Consider the following 20,353-nt stretch of genomic DNA (forward strand, 5'->3'; position numbering starts at 1 on the left):
TGGGGGATCTTCCCCATGTCGGCCTGGGTCAAGGGCACCCTTCAGGGTCAGGACGTCGCTCTTGCTCTGAGTTCATTGCTCACGTATCTGTCCTGTCCCACATTCCCCCTGACACTGGGGGCATCCATTCCCTCAAAAGCCAGCTTTGCACCTGCCACAGCCATCGAGGGTGAAGAGCTTGCAACAAGGTAGCAGTGGCTTCTTGCATGTTGATGCAGCTGACATTGGGCAGAGCGCTAGGATGGAGAACCCAACTCCAGCGGTGGGGCAGCTGTGGGGGAGTTATACCCTCGCGTGACGGTGCTGGGCCAGGCAGGGCAGCCGTGGCGGAGTTGGTGAGAGAAGTGGCTGTCCAGCATCCGGGTGCCTGCCTACCTGCCCTGTCCTTCCACTGTCATCTCATTTAACCACCCCCTTCCCTGCACGGAACCCCATAATTATCACTCCTTCTTTCGTGTGTTCGCTCCATCAACAGGGCTTAAGGGCTGCCCAGACCAATCTGACCTGGACCCACCCTGCTCACCCCCCATCAGTGACTCCCCAATTCATGTCCAAACTCCCTGTCCCAGCTGACAAGGCCTTGTGTGTCCTCCCAGCCCCAGGCCTCACTACTCCCCCTCTATCCACAGTCCAGTCACTCTCCACATGTGGCCACCTTGCCTCTCTCAGCCCTCCATGCACCACACCCACTGCTGCTTCTCTTACCTGCTCAACTCCTGTTTCTCCTGTGGGACTCAGCTCAAGTGGAAACTCCTCCAGGAAGCCCTCCCTGACGGGTCCCACAACTCCAATCTGACTTGGTTGCCCTTTCCTGGGCTTCTGCTGACTCCTCTGATACCAACATCCATCACACTATTATTTGTGTGTCCCCTCCTGGGCTGGGTGTGTTGTTCTGTGATTTGGCCTGCCTTCCTAGCACTCAGTGCAAAGAAACTTTTTTGAAAAATGAATGAAGGGTGCTGGGCTTTTTTTAGTTGCCTAGAACAGGCAGATGAGCAAGAGACACAATCCCTGTCTAAAGCAAGAAGAAAGGAGAAATCAGGAAATGATTTGTCAAGCAATGACCGAAAGGGACGTGGGAAAGAAGGCCATGAGTTTGCCCAAGGGGACAGTGACTACGGTGGAGCTTCTGGAGTCAGAAGACCCGGGTTCAAATTCTGACACGGCCACTTACTTATTAGCTGTGTGACTGGGGCTGATTTCCTAACCTTCCTGCAAAATGAGGGCTCATAGAGAATGCAGCGTTTGGCTCATAGAAAACACTAGAGAAATTCATTGACCAATGCCACATGCCAGCCCCATCACCTGTCTGTCCTTCAAATCTTACCACCTTTGGGTGACATGAGAATGCCCAGCCCAGAACTCAAGTCTGGCTTCCAGATTACGCCAGAGTATAAACTCCTTGAGGGCAGGCATTTTTGCCTCGTTTATTCACTGTTGAATTCTCAGCACCTGGAATAGTGCCTGGCACATAATAGGTCCTCAGCAAACATTTCTTTCTTTCTTTTTTTTTTGCCATTTCTAGGGCCGTTTCTGCAGCATATGGAGGTTCCCAGGCTAGGGGTCGAATAGGAGCTGTAGCCACCGGCCTACATCAGAGCCACAGCAACGTGGGATCCGAGCTGTGTCTGCGACCTACACCACAGCTCACGGCAACGTCAGATCCTTAACTCACTGAGCAAGGGCAGGGATCGAACCCGCAACCTCATGGTTCCTAGTTGGATTCATTAACCACTGAGCCACGATGAGAACTCCCCAGTAAACATTTCTTGAATGAATGACTGAATTCTTGCTTCTCCCTCAAATCTCAAACTCAGCATGACTCCATTAGCTATAACCATATTCAGCAGCGCACAATGAAAAGCCACGAATAGTGATTTAAACAAATAAGAGGATTAATTTTCTTCCCATAGCAAGACCCTGGGGGTAGGGGGTCCAAGACTGGTGTGTCAGCTCATTGGTGTACAAGGACCCAGGCTCCATTAATCTCCCTTGCTGCGACCGTCTGATCATGTGACCCCGTGGTCACAGAGTGTCTCCATTCCAGGCAGGAAGGAGGAGGATGGGAAAAGGGCAAAAGATCCATTCTTTTTTTTTTTTTTTTTTTTTGTCTTTTTGCCATTTCTAGGGCCTCTCCCGCCGCATATGGAGGTTCCCAGGCTAGGGGTCGAATCGGAGCTGTAGCCACCAGCCTACGCCAGAGCCACAGCAATGTGGGATCCGAGCCGCGTCTGCAACCTACACCACAGCTCACGGCAACGCCGGATCCTTAACCCACTGAGCAAGGGCAGGGACCGAACCCACAACCTCATGGTTCCTAGTTGGATTCGTTAACCAGTGCGCCACGACGGGAACTCCCAAAAAATCCATTCTTAAAGCAAAGCCTGTCAGGCTTCGGTGACAAGGAAGGAGAGAATGGATACTGAGAGGGCGGCCGGGAAGGTCTGCCATGATAGCAAAATGCAGTCATTGCTTCTTCCTCCCTTCTTTCATTTTTTTTGTTTTGTTTTGTTTTCTTTTCTTTTTTTAGGGCCACACCCACAGCCTATGGACGCTCCCAGGCTAGGGGCTGAGTCGGAGCTTCAGCTGCCGGCCTACACCACAGCCACAGCAACGCCAGATCTGAGCCGTGTCTGCAACCTACACTACAGCTCCGGGCAACACAGGATCCCTGACCCACTGAGCGAGGCCAGGGATCGAATGCATCTTCATGGATAGTCATCGGGTTCTTACCACTGAGCCCTGATGGGAACTCCTTCAGACTTCTTCCCTGGAGTAGATGACGCCTCCACTCAGCTGCCCAAGTGAAAAACCTGGGGGTCATCCCTCACCCCACTGCCCACATCCAGCCTGTCAACATTCTATTAGCTCCATGGTGACATCGATGCTGAATCAGACCTTATCTCTTGGTCCCATTGACCTCACCTTGGTCCAAACTACCCTTAACTTTCCCTCCTGCATCCCTGCTCCCGTTACATCCCTGCTTACGGCGGCTGAAGGATCCTGCCCAAACATAGTCCCATCACACCACTCCCCGCTAGAGGCCCTAGAGGCTTCATGTCACACACAGAATATAATGCAACCCCGTCCTGGCCCACAGGCTGGCACAGCTGGGCCTCCCCTCAACCCCAGACCACCTTGCTCGCACCAGGCCCCCGCTCACCCATCCAGCCCCGAGGACCGTGTGTGCTCTTTCCTCACACCTGCTGGGTCCTACCTTTGGGCCTTTGCACTGTTTCCTCTGCCAGGAGTGCACTGCCTCCCCCCACCTCACGTATCTGCGGAGACCCCTCACGCCTTGTCACAGTCACTGCCTATTACATGACCCCTTTCATTTTCTCCACGCGCTCCTCATAACCGTCTCTGCTGTCTTTCTCCACCAGAATGTAAGCTCATGAAGGTAGAGACCTTGTCTGCATTGACTGAAAAAAAAAAAAAAAAAAAAGCACAACCAAAAAGTGGAGAGTTATGATTTTTTTGGGGGGGGAGTTGGTTCTCTTTTTAGGACCACACCCATGGCATATGAGGTTCCCAGGCTAGGGTCAAATCAGAGCTGTAGCCGCCGGCCTACCCCACAGCCACAGCAACACCAGATCCGAGCCGTGTCTGCACCACCTGACCTACACCACAGCTCACAGCCATGTTGGATCCTTAACCCACTGAGCGAGGCCAGGAATCAAACCTGCGTCCTCAGGGATACTAGTCAGATTTGGAACTCCCAAGAATTATGTTTTATCCGACAGAGTCTCTAAGGACTTCAAGCCTGGGAGGCAGCCTTTCAAATAGCTCAGAGGGACAGCTCCCAAGAGTGAGGGAGGAGCCAGAATATATAGGAGTTTTGTAACAAAAACCAGGTAGTCAGAACTTCAAAGGTTAATGTTAATTAAAGAACACTAGGTATCTCAGGTTAATGAATTTCTTTATGTATGGGAAGATGCAAGAGTCTGAAAATCATCCCTTTGATAGGCCTTAGCTATCTAGGGCCAGTATCCCGTTCTTTCCCATCCTGAGTTCCCTTAGGCTTCACCATAGGAGGCAGCTGCAGGGACGTGATGGCTGCAGCATCCTTTGTTTACTGACACGGCAGGCAATGCTTTTCATCCATATCTACTTCATGCAGAGTCATATCCCCAGGGCTTAACGCTGTGTCTGGTATGTAGGAAGATTCAGTATTTGTTCAGTGAATAAATGAATGAACGAAGGGACTGGTTTTGGGTGTCCCCTTGGGGGTCCTTCCAGCCCTTGGACATGTAAAGATAAAGAAGAGGAAGGAGATTAGAGATAGGGGACATGATACTCGAGATACAAGTCAGAAACTGGAACCAACTGGCGATCATCTTTCCACCAACATCCAAACCCTCCTCCCTGACTCCCCAAGTGATCCTGCCAGCGGAGGGTCTCTGGCTGGTCGTGAGAGCCCATTTGGGAGAGACAGGAGGGAGGAGGTGAGTTCAGACAGGTACCATATTGAGCCAGAAAGTGACCTGACCATCTTGGGAATGATGTTGAGAGCGCCCTCTGCTGGCTCAGCCACTAAGCAGCCATGAGGTCGGTGCCGGTAACCTCTCGGAACCTGTTTCCTCGAGTGGAAACAGAGTAAGAATACTTAATTTACAAGAATGTTTTAAGGATTCAATAAGAATGAATATGTTAAATGCTTATATGGTATAGGGACAAATAGCAAGTGCTCAAAAGATCTTAGCCGTAACAGGAGGAGGAAAGAGAGACAGGAAGGAAGGAGAAAGTGCAAAGAGGCAACGACTGACAGAGACAGGTGGCTGGTAACCCAGGGGCAGCCCAGTCTGACCTGCTGGGAGTTTGACGCTCCCACAGAAGATACAGAAATGTAAAGCATCTGAACTTTAGCACATGCTGCCCAAAGTGGATTCAAGTTCTTCTGGTTCAACTCCCTCATTTTACAAACATCATGAGCCCCAGAAAGGATAGAAATGTCTCTAAGATGCCCAGAGAGTTGGCAGAAGAGTGAAGGGATGACCAGTGGATTCTGAGCTTCCTGGTCTCTGCAGTCCAGAGGGAGAGGGTCTGCTCGCCTCTGTCCCCTCAGCCACAGGGAGGGCAAACAGACTGAGATGAGGCTCTCTGGGCAGGAAGAGCTGGGAGAGGCAGGGGGCTGATTGTCCTGCCCAGGCCCTGTGCTAGGCACTTCACTAAACCCAGCACAGACTCAATACTCATCCAGCCTGAGAGGGATTATCCCCATTTCACAGGTGAGGGTACAGATGCCCAAGGCCCCTTGAAGAGCGAAGAGTGCTAGAACTTGAACCCCATTCTGTGGGACTCCAAAAAAACTCTGCCCCACTTCTGCCAGGGAATTGAAAGGCCTGGATAAAGGATCCACACTAAGTGGCTGTAACCTTGGGCCATCCTCTCTCTGGCCTCAAGCTCTTCCTCTAAACAAGGATGGAAGACACTGGTCACAGAGGACCCTCCCAACTGGAGCTGACATTCCTGGAATTCTGAGCAAGAGCCTCCCCCAGCTGAGTCAGGAGGAAAGCCTGCCAGACACCCCTGCGGCCTCTCCACCGGCCTCCTGGCCCCAGGAGCACAGGGCAGCCCTGTCCATAGAGACCCCCGCCTCCTGCCCCAGCCCAAGGCAGCGCGATGCCCCCCTGCCTCCCTACCATCCCCCACACCTCTAGCCCAGGAACCTGGGCCTCAGCAGCCCTGCTCTCTGAGGCAAATTTCTACTCAACAGTTTCAGGAAATGAAACTAAACAATGAATCAAGCCCTGTAATCAGGTGCCTATTTCCCCCAAAACATCAAGACTTTGGGGAGCCTATAGGTCAAGATTTAGGTCACTGCTTCTTAGACTAAAAACAATGTTTTTTAATCTGCTAAGAATTAGACTTTTGTAAAATTAACTAAGTACACTAGATAGGGGTCATGGTTATACAACATTGTGAATGTACTTAATGCCACTGAATTGTACACTTAAAAATGGTTAATATGGTATATTTTGTGTTATGTATATTATAATAATGTTTTTAGGAAATAAAATGGAAAAAAAAAAAAAAAGATGCCGAAAACTATCCTCAACTTTAATAGTCTTCAACAGACCTTGTAGGATTGTTACGAAAGTTTCTAAATGCTTACTTTCAATTTCCAGACTTATCTCATTGCATACCAGTCACATTTTGTGGACTGGCAGTGGTCCCAGGACTGCTCTTTCATGGTATTGATTCGGGTTGCTGAGAGGTGGACTCTGGCTTTGTGGAAGGTCTCCGGAGAGGCCCCCATGCCTCCCAAGCAGCCCCAAGCCAGGCACCCTGATCTGAATTATGCATGGACCATTCCTTCCACCCTAGTCTGTCTCCCAGGGCCTTGTTGCTGTGCATTATTAAAAAGTGTCCCCCTTACAAATGTAGTAAAATTCATTAAGTAATAAAAAAATTAAAAAGTGTCCCCGTTGGTGGCCCCTGATAAGCACAGGGAGTGTGAGATGGGGGATGGAGTGGAGTGAACTTGAGAGAGAGAAGTACAGGGTACAGTTGTGTCTTCTTTGCTTCTAATCCCTGTGCTAAACTTGGCCCAAGCATCACCTCCTACAGGAAGTCATCTTGGGTCTGGAGTGGACCAGATGAGCCCCCATCTGTGCCCCTAACACAACACAGGTCTCCTTGTCTTCATATTGAATGGTTGACATGGAAAATTTAAAAATGGCGCTTACTTCTCTGCAGTGGGGTGGGCCTGGGTTTGAGGGTCTGGCCAAATTTTAGGCCTGGGCTGGGTGCTGGCTGCTGCACAACTCTGAGCAGCAGCCTCGATGTTTGGGGCTCCAGGCCTACCTCCCCCAGACTGTGGGGGCCTGGAGAATGGGGCCTGTGTTTGGGATGTTGCCTCTGAGTACAGAGGTCTCTGCTTGGCTGAGGAACAGAAAACACTGTGGGTTTTTGAAAAATCTAGACACCTGGACTCCAATTTTAGAAATTCTACCTCAAGGGTCTGACAAAGGTCCTGACTCTCTGTATTTTGAAAAAGTGCCACGTGCCTATGATACTCAGCTGGTGTCCCACCGGCAAGAGATGCCTGCAAGTGTCTGGGGACTGTGATCATAGTAGGGCAGCATGCCTGTGGAAGGAGACACAGGGACCCTCAGAGAGGGGAGTTGGGGGCCATCGGAGGAGGGAGGGTCTCTTTTCTATATCCTTTGTACTTATTGAACTTTCAACCTAAACAAAAATTTGACTGACTAGGGACGTGAAGGTCTTCTGTCAGGGACTGTTAACTCCAAGCTGGTATTTAAGGACCAAAGTGGGTGGGCCAGAGGAAGGAGAGCTGTAGGGCACACATCCCACCACAAGGGGGCAGCATCTGCCCAGAGTCTGCTGATTATGACTGGGTGTGGACTCTGAACCCAGGGTTGCCAGATCTGGTTTTTCAAGATAAGCCTGAAATCATATTTTCCAGTGGAATTATCAACAAATGTAAAAATTTAAAGCAGAGCACGGCCTGAAGACAGCATGCCTGCAGAGCGACTCAGGTTGCAGGCCCCCTAGTTGGTGCTTCTGGATCTAGGAGTATGCTGTTAAGGATTGGGCGCCTCCAACGCCAGCCTGCAAAGCCAGGACAGAGCCAGCCTTTGCTGCTAGAAAACTGGGCTGACTCTCCATGGGGTCCACCTAGGGCAAGAACAAAGCAGGTGCCCAGAGGAGTCACCACCCACCCATAATGCTTTGATTTGACCCATATTAACCTCCTACCATATGCCAGGCTCGGTGCTGGAAATCCAGTGATGAATGTGACAGGCACAGCTCTGGGGGACCCTTCCTTCTAACTAGGGAGACATATGTGAATAACTGATAATGAATTCACTTGTGACACATGGGCTGCAGTACAGCGAGGAGGTTAAAAGTTTGGGATTGATTCCTAATTCCACCTCTGGCCAGTTACATCACTTTGGGCAAATAACCTAATCTGTCTCAGTTACCTCATTTCTTGCCTGATATCATGTCATAGGGCTGTTCTGGGGACCCACTGAGATCATGACAATAATTATTAGCTGCTGCCATGAAGTACAGAGAGCTATGAAAACACCTAAGAGGGAGCCTAGGCTTAGCAGAGAACTCCGCAGGCCTTCCCCAACCCCAGTGATACTGGAGCTTCTCACCAAAAGGGGAGTGGGAGGCCACAGGTTGGAAGCCTGGGCTCAGGGGCAGCTGCTCCGCAGAGGCTCAGCCCATCCTCGCACCCACCATTCTGCAGTGAGGGCCACGGGCCTCTGGCTAGTCTCCTGCCTATGTTTCTTCTCCCTTTGGATCCATTTCTCATCCTGCTTGTTTGTCCCTAGTAGGATCTGGTGCCCAAAGATAGGGAAGGTACTGCCTTTTTTTGGGGAGGGGCTTCTGTCTTTTTAGGGCCGCATCTATGGTATCTGGAGGTTTTCCTGGCTAGGGGTTGAATCAGAGCTGTAGCTGCCGGCCTATGCCAAACCCACAGCAATGCGGGATCTGAGCCCAGTCTGCTGCCTACACTACACCACGGCTCACAGCAATGCTGGATCCTTAACCCACTGAGTGAGGCCAGGGATCAAACCTGCATCCTCATGGATGTTAACTGCTGAGCCATGACAGGAACTCCAGGAGGGTACTTCTCTTGACCGCACCGGGAGAGCCCCTCTGGTGAGGCTGCTGCATTTTATAGTTCATCAAACTCTACAACTTTTACAAATCTGGGTACCTGTATCAAGTAAGTCTGATAACCTTCCTTGTGCTGCTTAAGTACAGAATACCAGCTTCCACTGGCAGAGGCCTCAGCCACGGGGACTCTGTGGACCTTCTGTTTGATCTGGTCAAAGGTGGAGGAGGCAGAGGGCAAGAGACTGAAGGGCCAGCACCATTTCTGGGGCCTTGAAGTTCAGCTCAGTGAAGGAGTCCTCCATGGCCAAGACATGGTCCCTGCTCTCAGGGTTCTGTAATCTAACCGCAACAGCCGTCTTGAACTTGGAAGGGAATCTCCAGGGCACCTAATGCAGCCTCCCGTCCAAAGAGGAAAGCTCCTCCAATGCAACCTGGCCTTATCTTCTTGCAGTTCCCAAACCAATCACATTTAAGAGTGATTCAGAAACCAGTCAGGTAGCCAAGTGATTATCTGGGAGGACAAAGTTACCCAGGGTATTAAAGCATCTCTGGAAATCAGAACTCTCCACTGGGAGAACAATACACACAGTAGGACAGAACAGCTTTATAAAGGGCTGGTGGGGGGGTGGTATGAAACCTCTCTTCCCCAGAATACCAGGAGATGGTCACTAATTGCTTTTTTTTTTTTTTTTTTTCTTTTTGCCATTTCTTTGGGCCGCTCTCACAGCATATGGAAATTCCCAGGCTAGGGGTCCAATCGGAGCTGTAGCCACCAGTCTACACCAGAGCCACAGCAACTCGGGATCCGAGCCACGTCTGCAACCTACACCACAGTTCACGGCAATGCTGGATCCTTAACTCACTGAGCAAGGCTGGGGATGGAACCCGCAACCCCACGGTTCCTAGTCGGATTCATTAACCACTGTGCCACGACGGGAACTCCACTAATTGCCTTTTTGAGAGTGGCAGCACTGGCTGAATCTGGGGCAGAGGGGATTGGTCAGGACAAGAGAGGGATGCCGAGCTGCCAGAGTGCCCTCCCTGTGCAGGGCCTAGAGCCAGAGTGCCCAAGTTAGACCCCAACCAGCTTGGAAGCTTGGGGAAGTTACTTCACCTTCCGAGACTCGTCTGCTTCTCTGTGCCATGGTGACGGCAGCGCACCTACCTCACAGGTTGGACTGGAAGGGATAACGATGCCTGAAAGTTACTGCTCCACCCTCAGCAGCTTATGACCCGAGCCACCATTTCCCATCCACTGCGCAGCGGTTTCTTTCTCCTCCCATTTCCCACAGTCAGCAGTGAGTTTCGCAGTCCCTTGGCGCAGTGTCTCCAGAGCCCAGTGGCCCCCTCCAGCTCGGATGCTCACCCCCTTGTCCCATACGGCTCTGGCGGCCTTCCACTGTGGTCTCCATCACCTTCTCTCTCTCCAATTCATCCTGCCTCCATTTTCTCTCCCTCAAGCCTTTGTCCTGTGTTCTAAAGCCCCACTGCTTAGGACAAAGGAGATGGAGAGGGGACCTTTACCAGAGCCTGCCATGAGCCAGTAACCACGGCATGTCCTCATCAAGTGCGTGCTTGGGTCCATATCTGACTCCTCAAAGGACGGGCTCAAGTCTTCCCTCCTCTGTCAGGCTCCCCAGACCACCCGAGCCTGAGTAATGTTCTCCACCAAACCACCAAACACACTTGGCCAGTACTGGCGTGTGGTCCAGCCTGCATTTTCAGCAAAGTGGTCCACAACCCTCCTGCCCCTTCATGCATACTTACAGGATGCGCTGGGACCCCATTTCATCTTCCCATCACTAGCACATAGCTCAGTGCAGGGCACATTCTAGTTGCTTGTTAAATGTGGATTTAAGGGCCTTCTCACATCCCCCAAATCTCACATTTGCGCCGAGGCCCATCAATCACTATGTGCAAGTACAAAAGCCACCTCGTTTTCCACTCAAGCCCAGGGAATGTCATGTGCTCTGTGGTGAGAGCCCCCAGGCTGCAGTCTGATGACTGGCCTTTCGAGACTAACCCGGAACAGAAGTGTTGTCAGGAACGGCCAGCCTGGCTCACACGGAGGACGGGATAAGAATACGCAGGCCCAGGAAAGCACACAGACCTCCCCAGAAGCTCCTGGATACCCACCAGCCCTCCTTTCCTCAAAGTTACAGGCAAAGAATTTGAGTGGAAATCACTTCACTGAGCTCAACCCTCTCATTTGATACTGGAGGAAACTGAGGCCCAGGACTAGCACCTCTCCAAAGGTCGGAGGTGAAATAGAAAAGCCAGGGCTTCTGACTTTGTGGCTAAAATGCAACCCCTTCAGTTCCCTGTGACAGTCACTGTCTGGAGGTGGGAGCTCGGGACCACTTTTGATATGAAGTCAGGGGTGCTGTGGGGTTGGCTGTAACTGGGGATCCCTCAGCCCCATCTTGACCCTCTTCTTGTTTTTTGTTGAGCTGTTCCCTCCCCTACTTGTCCCAAATGAACACACTCACTGCCATCTGTAAGACACCTGGTATCATTACTCCAAATTTCTATCTTCAGTCATCTTTATAGCCTGGCTTTAAAGGTTCCCATAGGCAGCATCTCACTCACATAGACCTCTGACACCTACTAAACACCATGGGCTGAGCGGGAACAGTGCTGAGCAGCTGCACACAGGACTCACCTTGGCCTCTTTGTTTAGATACTGCCATCATGACACTCAACTACACTTGATCTTGTTCCTGTTTGCCCTGCGTGGCCACAACTCTTTAAATTCAGCATTTTTTCAGAACCCCTACAATTAACTAATCACCTTGTAAATTTTTAAGTCAATTCAAGGCTCACAGAAGCTGCAGTCATTTCCAACTCGAGTATAAACTTAGCTCACTCACTAGCCTCTGGTTGAAAATAACTGACATCATATACAGCTAAATATACACTAAAGACAGTTCCAGTGTGCTCTTTATATATACACACATTCCTTTAATCCTAGCAACATAGGAGGAAGTTGATAGGCTATTATTATCCTTATAATTTTTGTAAAACCCAAATCAAGAGCTACTGCGGCATGAGCATGGCAGCACTGAAGATGACAACAGTGCAGTGTCAGCCGTCATCCTGCAAACTCACTGTAGGTGTGTGGCTTCTAAGATCTTTCCACAGATAGCTGAGAAGCAAACAATCATACGCAATTAAGGCTATTTCCCAAATAGCCTAGGAAAGCCTCCAAGAGCTTTCCCAGAATTGAGAGGCAATCCTGTGACAACTGTGACTACTGTAGCCTCTGGATACGAGAAGCAGCAACAGCCAAACTTAACCACTCAAGTCACTGCTGTTCTAGAACATAAGGTTCCCTTTCTCAGTTCATAGGAGTTGCTACAGTGGCACAGAAAGTTCTATTAATCTTTTGATTCTCAAGTCATGGCTCCTAAGGCAAGAAAGAATTAGGATGCCCCCAACCCCCAGCTGGAACATGAAGCAAATAAACCATCAATTATCCCTAACTAGGATCTTAAGTTTTCTCTAAACTGTTCTCTATAAACACTTGCACATTTAGCCTGTCTTTTTAATGGGGACACTAAAACAAAAAATGCTTGTGTGCAAATAAACATCTCAAAGACTATCCTAACAGCTGATCTGGGCCGAGGCATCACAACAAAGTGACGATTGTGGCAGAAGACAATGCAAACAACTCTGGAGCGAGAAACTCCAGGGCAGAGAACGCAGAGAACTCGCAGTGATGTGTGTGCTGGGTATTTCCACCAGCCTAAAGGCCCCATCTGGAATAAATATAAACTAGGAGGGTCTTTTTCACTTGACAGGTTATTACTCAGAGAGAAAGAAGTCACTGCCACCAACAGCACTGTGCAGTTTTATTAACCATTCAAGTACAGTAGCATCTGGTAAGATTGGGACAGAATTGGGATTTAAAAGTGAACAGATATTCAGCATCTAACAATTTGAAAGAAGCCACTACATACTCTTTTCACAAACATGTTTTCACAGAGCCAATACAGTACTAGCCATTAACCCAGTACACCAAGTGTACTGAAGTAGAAAAGATGCAACAAGAAAAATAGCTACATTAGAAAGACTTCAACACTTTAGAAAAAGAGTAAAACACTTTCAGTTTCTCCCCTTTAGCCCCTAAAACAACATCATACAGTCTGGATCTACCTATACAGTCCTACTCAGCTTCTAGAATATTTGTCAGGAGGGCAAAAGTAAAATGACACTGGCCAGTACAGTCTTTGGATATTTAGGAAGGGGAGGGGGAGAAAGTCAGTTCTCAGAACAAATTAGTCAGCTTCAGTCTCATCAGCAGGGTCTTTGGATTCTTTGTTCTTCCGCACTTCTTCAATGTGCTTGTCCTGTAAAGAAACAGTATGTATCATCAGTCAAGTAAAAAAGCCTGCCAAGTCCCACCCGCAACAGGCTCAACTCGGCATCAGTAAATATGTTATACAATACACATAATAATATGCTAGTATTATATAATTATACACCATGGGAATCACATAATTAGAGTTCTAAGACATCATCTTTGAACTTCCTGGGTCACTCATGGGACTTAATGACTGAGCTTGCTATTGTTCTTTCAAAGAATGTTCAGTTGTGTTGGAAATTACCGAATATTCCACCTTAATTTAAAATAAGATGCCTCTGATTTAACATGTTAGGCCCCCAAATCGATGACAAAGACACCAAGCGTGTGATCAAGGTCAAGAGTTCAAGCCACTTCAGCGGTGCATTGAACTCCAAGCGCTTAACCCCCTCAAAGCCACGAAGAGACACCAACCTTCTCCCGCAAACGTTCCAGCTTGGCGGCCATCTGCGCCTCTCGGTTCTCTTTGTTGGCTTCCATTTTGTGGGTCAGCTTCTCCTCCGCCATTTTACTGAAATTGTTGTTCTCCTCGATTGCTTTCTGAAGCACCTCCTTCTCGTGCTCCCGTTTCTCAGCAAGCTGCTTCAAGACCTCAGCTTCATGGGACTGGAAAAAAGTTTAATAGGCTAGAGTCTCTGAAACCTTCTTTAGTATCAGTTACAATCACAAAAGAAATTAGCAAAATACTGTGAAAATTACATTCTTTTTCTAGTATTTGTATTTAACTCCAGCTGCCCATGTTTCTTCAGAGTCTTGCCCAATTACTCCTTAAGGAAATCTTTGAAAGATTTACTGCGTAATGGTATCAAGATAACCAGAGTGATACGCATTTAGGAATGGCATTTTACTGTAAGAAAGTCTGGTTTTTTAACTTCAAAGGCTACCCTAAAGAATATGAGTTCATTATAAAAAATATAACCATACCAATAAAAAGAAAATACATGGAAATGACAGAAATTTCAGACTAAGCCTCCAGATTACTATTTAAACCAGAAGTTTTATTTCAAGGAAAAGCTTGTTAACTGTTCTCTGTGGAAGCTGCGTTAACTTCCAGACCACTGGAGTTCTGTTACCACGGCACCTCCTTCAAAACACTCAGAATCGCTTGTTACCAAACAGATTCCTATGTGTTTGGATGCATCAACTTGCCGGAAAACCTTGGAGCATCTGCCACTGGTTCTGTTAATTCTTTTCTGCAAAACCCCAGTCGTGATAAGAGTTTCACTATATTTAGCCAGTTACTATGTAAAGCACAGGCTAATGACTACAGGGTCAGGGTTAATTCCTTAAAAAGTATCTGTCCAGCCTTCGGCTGCATCTCTTCCATGAACTCAAACTATGTGAATTTCATCATCAAACTCCACCAACTCACACTAAACAGCAGAGCAGGTAGGAGATGAAGCACCACTCCAAACAGCCTCTTCCTGGGGAAGTAATTCAGTGCTGACAGTGGGTCAGCGCACATACATAAAACATGTGGCACTGAAAGATGCACAGTACGTGCTACAGCAGCTTAAAAAGGGACCCAAATGTGTGTGTGTGGTTTAAATGTACCAGACTTCAAAGCACTAGCTGTGTTGGTAGCAGGCAGGTTACTACTCCTTCATCCCACTAATTTAAAAATTAAACCACTTACTTCAATCAGGGTTATTGGAAGGGGGGACTAAATGAAAATTTATGTAAAGTTCTTAATGAATAGAATAACACTAAATAGAGGGAAATACACCAAAAGGTTAACAACAGTTATTTCTGTGAAGGAGGATAATGAATACTTTTAATTTCCTATTTATAAACTTCTGTGGTTCTCAATTTTTCTATAACAAGCACATTAACGTTTGCTGACTTTTCCGATCAGTGTTTAGATGGCTACTTTATAACAGAGGTGCTTAGAAAAGAGAAGAGCTAGCAGTTCCCATTGTGCTTAGCGGGTAACGAACCCGACTAGCATCCATGAGGATGCGGGTTCAATGCCTGGCCTCGCTCAGGGAGTTAAGGATCCGGCTGTGAGCTGTGGTATAGGTCGCAGACACGGCTCAGATCCCACATTGCTGTGGCTGTGGCGTAGGCTGGCAGCTGTAGCTCCAATTCAACCCCTAGCGTGGGAAATTCCATATGCCACGAGTTCGGCCCTAAAAAAAAAAAAAAAAGGAAAAGAGCTGTCACGATATCAGTGAGCCAGCTGAGCAACACAATCACATTACTAGCAATTTAAAATGTTTTTATTGTCCAGGTCTCAAAAGACAAAACAAAATAAAAAACCACACACACACACGAACCCAAAAAACATATCAAAACCCCAAAACATAGAGACAAAAAGAAAAAAAGAATCTTCCACCAACAAATCTATTTTTCAAAGAGAAAGCATGAGAAGCATGAACTTTGGTTTCAGACAGACCTGGGTGTGAATTCTGGCTCCGACACTCACTAGCTATATGACTTGGGAAAATGACTTACATTCCCAAGACCATTTTCTAATCTGGTCTTTCAGAGCACACCTACTCTCCAGCGTCACTGCAGAAAAGGAGGACAATGAGAGTACAGGAGAGGGTACGTGTAACAGGAGCCCAGTAAATGATAACTGGTATTTATTCCTCCCACTGGCATATCTAGCCACAATTCTGTTTTCCTCTTGTTATGGAAATAAAACAGATTTGCCACATTACATTAAAAAAATACCCTGCTTTCTGTGAACTGATGTTTACCTTGCGTCTTTCTTCTGCAGCTTCTAATTTCTTCTGAATTTCCTCCAGGGAAAGATCCTTCTTCTTTGGAGGGGAAAGGGGGAATTCTGGGACGGATTCTTTTGATCGAGGGCTGAGAATCAGCTCAAAAGCCTGGCCTGAGGCACGCTTCTCCAGCTCCTTCACCTGGATATCTGGATTTTATGATTTTTATATCATATTTATAACACACTCAGAAAAATAGTTTTCCTGTTCTAATAGGCTGTTCTATTTTCTAAAAACCAAATCAATTTACTGAACAGAATTAGGGCTGATGAAGCAGCTGTGTTTATTGGAAGAAATTATCTAAACACCTCCCAGAAAAACAAAGCTCAACATTTTTGGGCTAATAAACACCATTCTGAGACATCAGTATTTGACAATCATTTTCTCAAACAAAAAAAAGTTGTGCAGAACTCCACATTATGCTTTAGGCCAAGTCAAATCATCTAATAATGAAACAATTAATTATGAGCTGTCAGTACATTCAAGTGACAATAATTTTTTCTTCTTTATAAAACAGATTTCTTAGTAAGACCACAACACTAGTGCCAAATTAAAGGCATAAGACCTGAGCCATCTCCTATTCTCAAATTAGAAGCCCGTGGCAAATTCAGCTTTTTCAAATAGATTACCTACCAGAAGAAGCCATGGTGAATAGAAGACAAGAGACTGGCAGTGTATTCTACACAATCCACTGGCAAGGAAAACCCTGAAAATGATTTTCAAAAGCACGCAATCAAATTTTTTGCATTTCTATGTCATGAATTCAAAGGGACTTCAAATCATATCCATACAAATTAAGGCCAGAAAAATTACTACTGTGAAATTAAATAAGACATCATTAGCCAGAAAATTTTATCTATAAAATACTCAAACACTGGGAAACCTGAATTGAATAGAATGCTGGTTGCAGAAGATCAAGTTAACTGAGCTTGCCTGTACAAAACACACTTCGATTCTTAAAACTAGACAAGGTTTAAATCACAAGATTTTTCTTCCCCTAATAAACTCTAAACTTTCCTCCCTGGCGAGAAGATATTCCAGATTCAACTCAACAGTGAGACCGGAGCCATCTTAACACTGCCTACAACTCATTGTGCAAATGGAACACCCACCCCTGCTTTGTCTGTGTCTGCCATGGTGTAAAACAAAACGCCCAAGCTAATATTAACCAATAATGTCGAACGCCTATTGTTCCTGCGGTTTAAGCTCCTCGTCCTACAGCGGGTAACACTAATTTTATGAACCTCAAGGTTTTAGATTACAATATTTGATGGTTTGTGTAGAATTTTCTCATGAAAAATTCTACATCCCTTCATTTTTTTTTAGGTCATGAATCTTGTAAACCCCAAGCTAGTACCAAAAACGTAGGAATACAGGTTCTCAGCAGCTGGAATTTAAAATCCGAAGCAGCGAAACGATCTAACCCCGGCGGAGCATTAGACTCAACATCAACCCCAGGATGGGCGTGGCCCTGGTCCAGGAGAGGAAAAGCGGCCAGCCGCCCCCGGCCAATCAAAGCACACCCTGCACACCAGCCCCTGGCCCCGCCCCCTTCCTCCCCGCGCCTTTTCGAATCTCCCCGAACTCACAACACCCGAGCCCGCGCGCGTGGGAAGGGGAGGGATGGGCGGGGCTAACGGTCCTATCCGGGTAACTCCGCCCTTCCCGGGCTCGCCCTGCGCAGACGCCCCCCTTCCCTACTCCCGCCAAAAACACCTTGAGGTGGCCCCCATCCCGGGTGCAGCTCGGCGGGTGGAGCAGTCCCCGGGAAAAGGCAGTGGGGTAGTCCTGCCGTCGGCTCGCCGCCTCTTTCCTTTGCTTCCAACCAACCTGCCGCCACCCAAGCTGTCTGCGCCCCCCGCCGCGAGAATGGAGAGCTCTCGTGGGGTGTCACCCTCTTGGAACAGCCCCACAGTCAGTCGGCGAGGGCGCGGCCCTGGTCGCCCAGAGTCTGGCCCTAAGGCCGCTGCTCCCTGGGGGCGCCGCCCCGCCCCCTTCAGACAATGGGGACCCCAGCGGGGCTGCACCTGCAAGGCGAGAGCCTACGCCCCCTATTGTCTTCTAGATGGTACCCTGGGGCTAACGCTAGGGGCTCGTTCAGCTGGCCGCGCCCCTTCCCCACGACAGCCGCGCCCCCAGGGAGCGGGGACAAAGCCGAGGCTCCGCCCGAGCCACACACAAAGCGCTACGACCCCCGCCCGCCAGACCCTCCGGGGCTCACGGCCCCGCCCGCCGCCCTCCAGCAGGGGGCCGCTGCCAAGGCCCGGCCCCTCCCGCCGGCCGCCACCCTCTCGCAGCCCGCAGCCCGCCACCGCCTCCTGCTAGAGCCCTGCACCCACCTGCTCGGTCCGAGCCGCCTGGCCACACTCTGAGCACCAACAGACCCGGGCGCGCACAAAAGCGCCAAGCAGCGGCACGTGACCTCCTCGCAGGGATCAGCATTGGCTGAAAGCGGCAGCACGTGCCGGCCCCTCCCCCCACAGCCCTTGGTGGGCCCCGCCTCTGGAGACCCCGGAGCACCTCGGGAAGTGTAGTTCAGGCTGGCTAGGCAGGGGGACAATGCGAGGGGTGAGGGCTACTTAGGGTGTCCCCAGCTGAAAGCCGGGGGCCAGAGTGGTTATTTGGCCGTGGAGGAGGGAGATGCAGTGACCACTGCCTGGGTCTGAACCAGTTCTCCCATCCTTAGAAAAAGGGCAGGGCGGGGTCCCTCTCTACCTCTCAGAGTGTGGCCTCCTGGACTCCGCCCCTGTGGAGCCGCTAGCCCTACATCGCTCCAAGGGCAGCACTCCGGCAGCGTATTGTCCCTCCGGCGCCCTACCCTGTGCAGCCTCCTAAAACGCCCAAGCCCTTGTGACAGGACAATGCCACCCTACGTCCCTGCAAGATCCCCTGCGCCGGGCGCCCTACCTGGCCATCCGCCTGTCACCTGTATTGTGACATCATCATCAGCCCACTCTGCCCTAACAGGTCACGGGCGTGGCCCTTAACTCATTGTTTGCGTTCTAGCTACCACGTTAGGGTCCCTGAGTTGGTGACCAGAGACCTGCGGGAAGGGGCGGGGTGGGGAGAGTGAAAGGCTACGGAATTTGATCTCCTTTGGTCTAACAAAGTCACTAGACTTAAATGAAGACTCCATCTGTTCAGCCATGCCTTTTGCCGGAAGATAGGGAAGGAAGAGCTATAGCAGTTCTCGACTACACAGACTGCAGTTAAGTGTTGCTTTTGTTCTTGAAGCACGTGCTCGCGGATCGGTGCTGGGCCCTTTTAAAGAACCAAAACAAAAGAAGCCACAAGGTCACGGTTCCCCCTTCCCTGACAGATGAAGCACAGGAGAAGCACAAAGGAATTTGGTCTGACCCTGGCTATCTTAGAATGACTGGTCTTATTATCACAAAAAGACCAGAGGAAAAAAATAAAATTATGATGGGTCCCAAGCCCCTTCTCTCATTCCCGGACCAAGGCTGTGTCCTGGGTGATGGTCATTACACCAAAGCACCTGCTTTGACATCCTGACTAGGCAGAAGGACACCTTAATTTTATTGATCAGTGGGCTCCACTTCCCCAAGCCAAGAAACAAACACGACCCACTTTGCTGTAACAAGAATCCTATAAGGATTCCCCACGTCCAGCTAGTCACTAGGGAGTTATATGCTGGAGTCAAACACAATTCATAGGTGCCGGACACAAGGAAAACTGGATCATACAGGAGGCAGACACATCACACGAAGCAAACAATTAGCAATGTACTGTTGCCTGAAATATGCTTGTTGAGGCATTTTCTCCAACAATCGCTCTTGTGTGGGGTCGGTTTCTCCCCCGCCCCCAATCTAAATGGTTTTCCCTTAGTCTGTAACCAGGAATAGGAATAATTCAGATTCTAAGCTCCCAGAGGCTTCTCCCTCTCAGACCAAACTTAGCCACCGAACAGCCAGGTGTTTCCATCTGTCAGTTTTCTGAGCAAAATCTCAGAAAACACTAGGAGAGGGGTGGGGATAAGACCTCAATGAAAAGTGACATTTTGGCAGGCAACACACAGTAGCAAGAAACCGACGGCCAAGAGGTCTGTTATCCCCTGAACCAGCCTTTATCTTGAAGTCTTTGTACTCAATCTGGAGGTTTTCAGAGGAAGGTCCCACCCACTTGCTGCATTTTTTTTTTTAAATACAAGAAATTGCCATGCAGAAAAATCTCACGTTTCTGACTATTAATGTTGTGACAGGAAAAAAAAAAATCTTTCAAAACACGGATTATTTCAAAGCACTTACACTGCTTCCACCCCCCCACCTTTTCTTTCTCCCAAGAGCAGATGTCTATTTCCATGGAAACCACAGCTAGGACCGAAGATGTTAGAACTCATATGGATTTTAAAATCTTTTTTAACGATGCCACTCGGCTTCTGGGTTTGTTGTCAGATGCCTGGTCCTACCAATCTCTGTGATAAGGATTTCCTGAGAGCCTCACTGGTGCTTGAGGACTGAGGGGACTGGGGTAAGGTCTCCCCTAGAATGATCCTGTGAATAAAAAAGTGTTGATTCGGTGGGCTGATTCTCGATTCTGTAGGGTGGGGCTGCCTTTCTGAGAACCAGATCACAGCTATATATTGTCAACTCTTGTAAGTGTTCATGTTGGAGCCTTGGAATAGGAAGGGCTTTCAACTGTAAGGAGA

At 48.7% G+C, this 20,353-nt stretch overlaps 1 protein-coding gene across 3 annotated transcripts; it reads right to left on the bottom strand.

The window, feature by feature from the left end:
- STMN1 (stathmin 1) lies at positions 12,422–18,564 on the bottom strand. Of its 3 annotated transcripts, none has more exons than XM_005665112.3 (5): positions 18,027–18,564; positions 16,321–16,393; positions 15,664–15,836; positions 13,376–13,567; positions 12,422–12,947 (listed from the first exon to the last, which is right to left on the bottom strand). In XM_005665112.3, the coding sequence occupies exons 2-5, from the start codon at positions 16,331–16,333 to the stop codon at positions 12,876–12,878; spliced, it is 450 nt and encodes a 149-aa protein (XP_005665169.1). In that variant the 5' UTR covers positions 16,334–16,393; positions 18,027–18,564; the 3' UTR covers positions 12,422–12,875.

The sequence above is a fragment of the Sus scrofa genome, chromosome 6, assembly GCF_000003025.6.
Source record: "Sus scrofa isolate TJ Tabasco breed Duroc chromosome 6, Sscrofa11.1, whole genome shotgun sequence".
NCBI classification, from domain to species: Eukaryota; Metazoa; Chordata; class Mammalia; order Artiodactyla; family Suidae; genus Sus; species Sus scrofa.

Bases quoted from the DNA above. Each gene is read 5' to 3' on its own strand.
- STMN1 (XM_005665112.3), bottom strand. The intron at 13,568-15,663 runs GTAAACATCAGT...ACTTTTTTCCAG, and splicing joins CTGCAGAAGAAAGACGCAAG to TCCCATGAAGCTGAGGTCTT. The intron at 12,948-13,375 runs GTTGGTGTCTCT...GTTTCTTTACAG, and splicing joins TGGAACGTTTGCGGGAGAAG to GACAAGCACATTGAAGAAGT.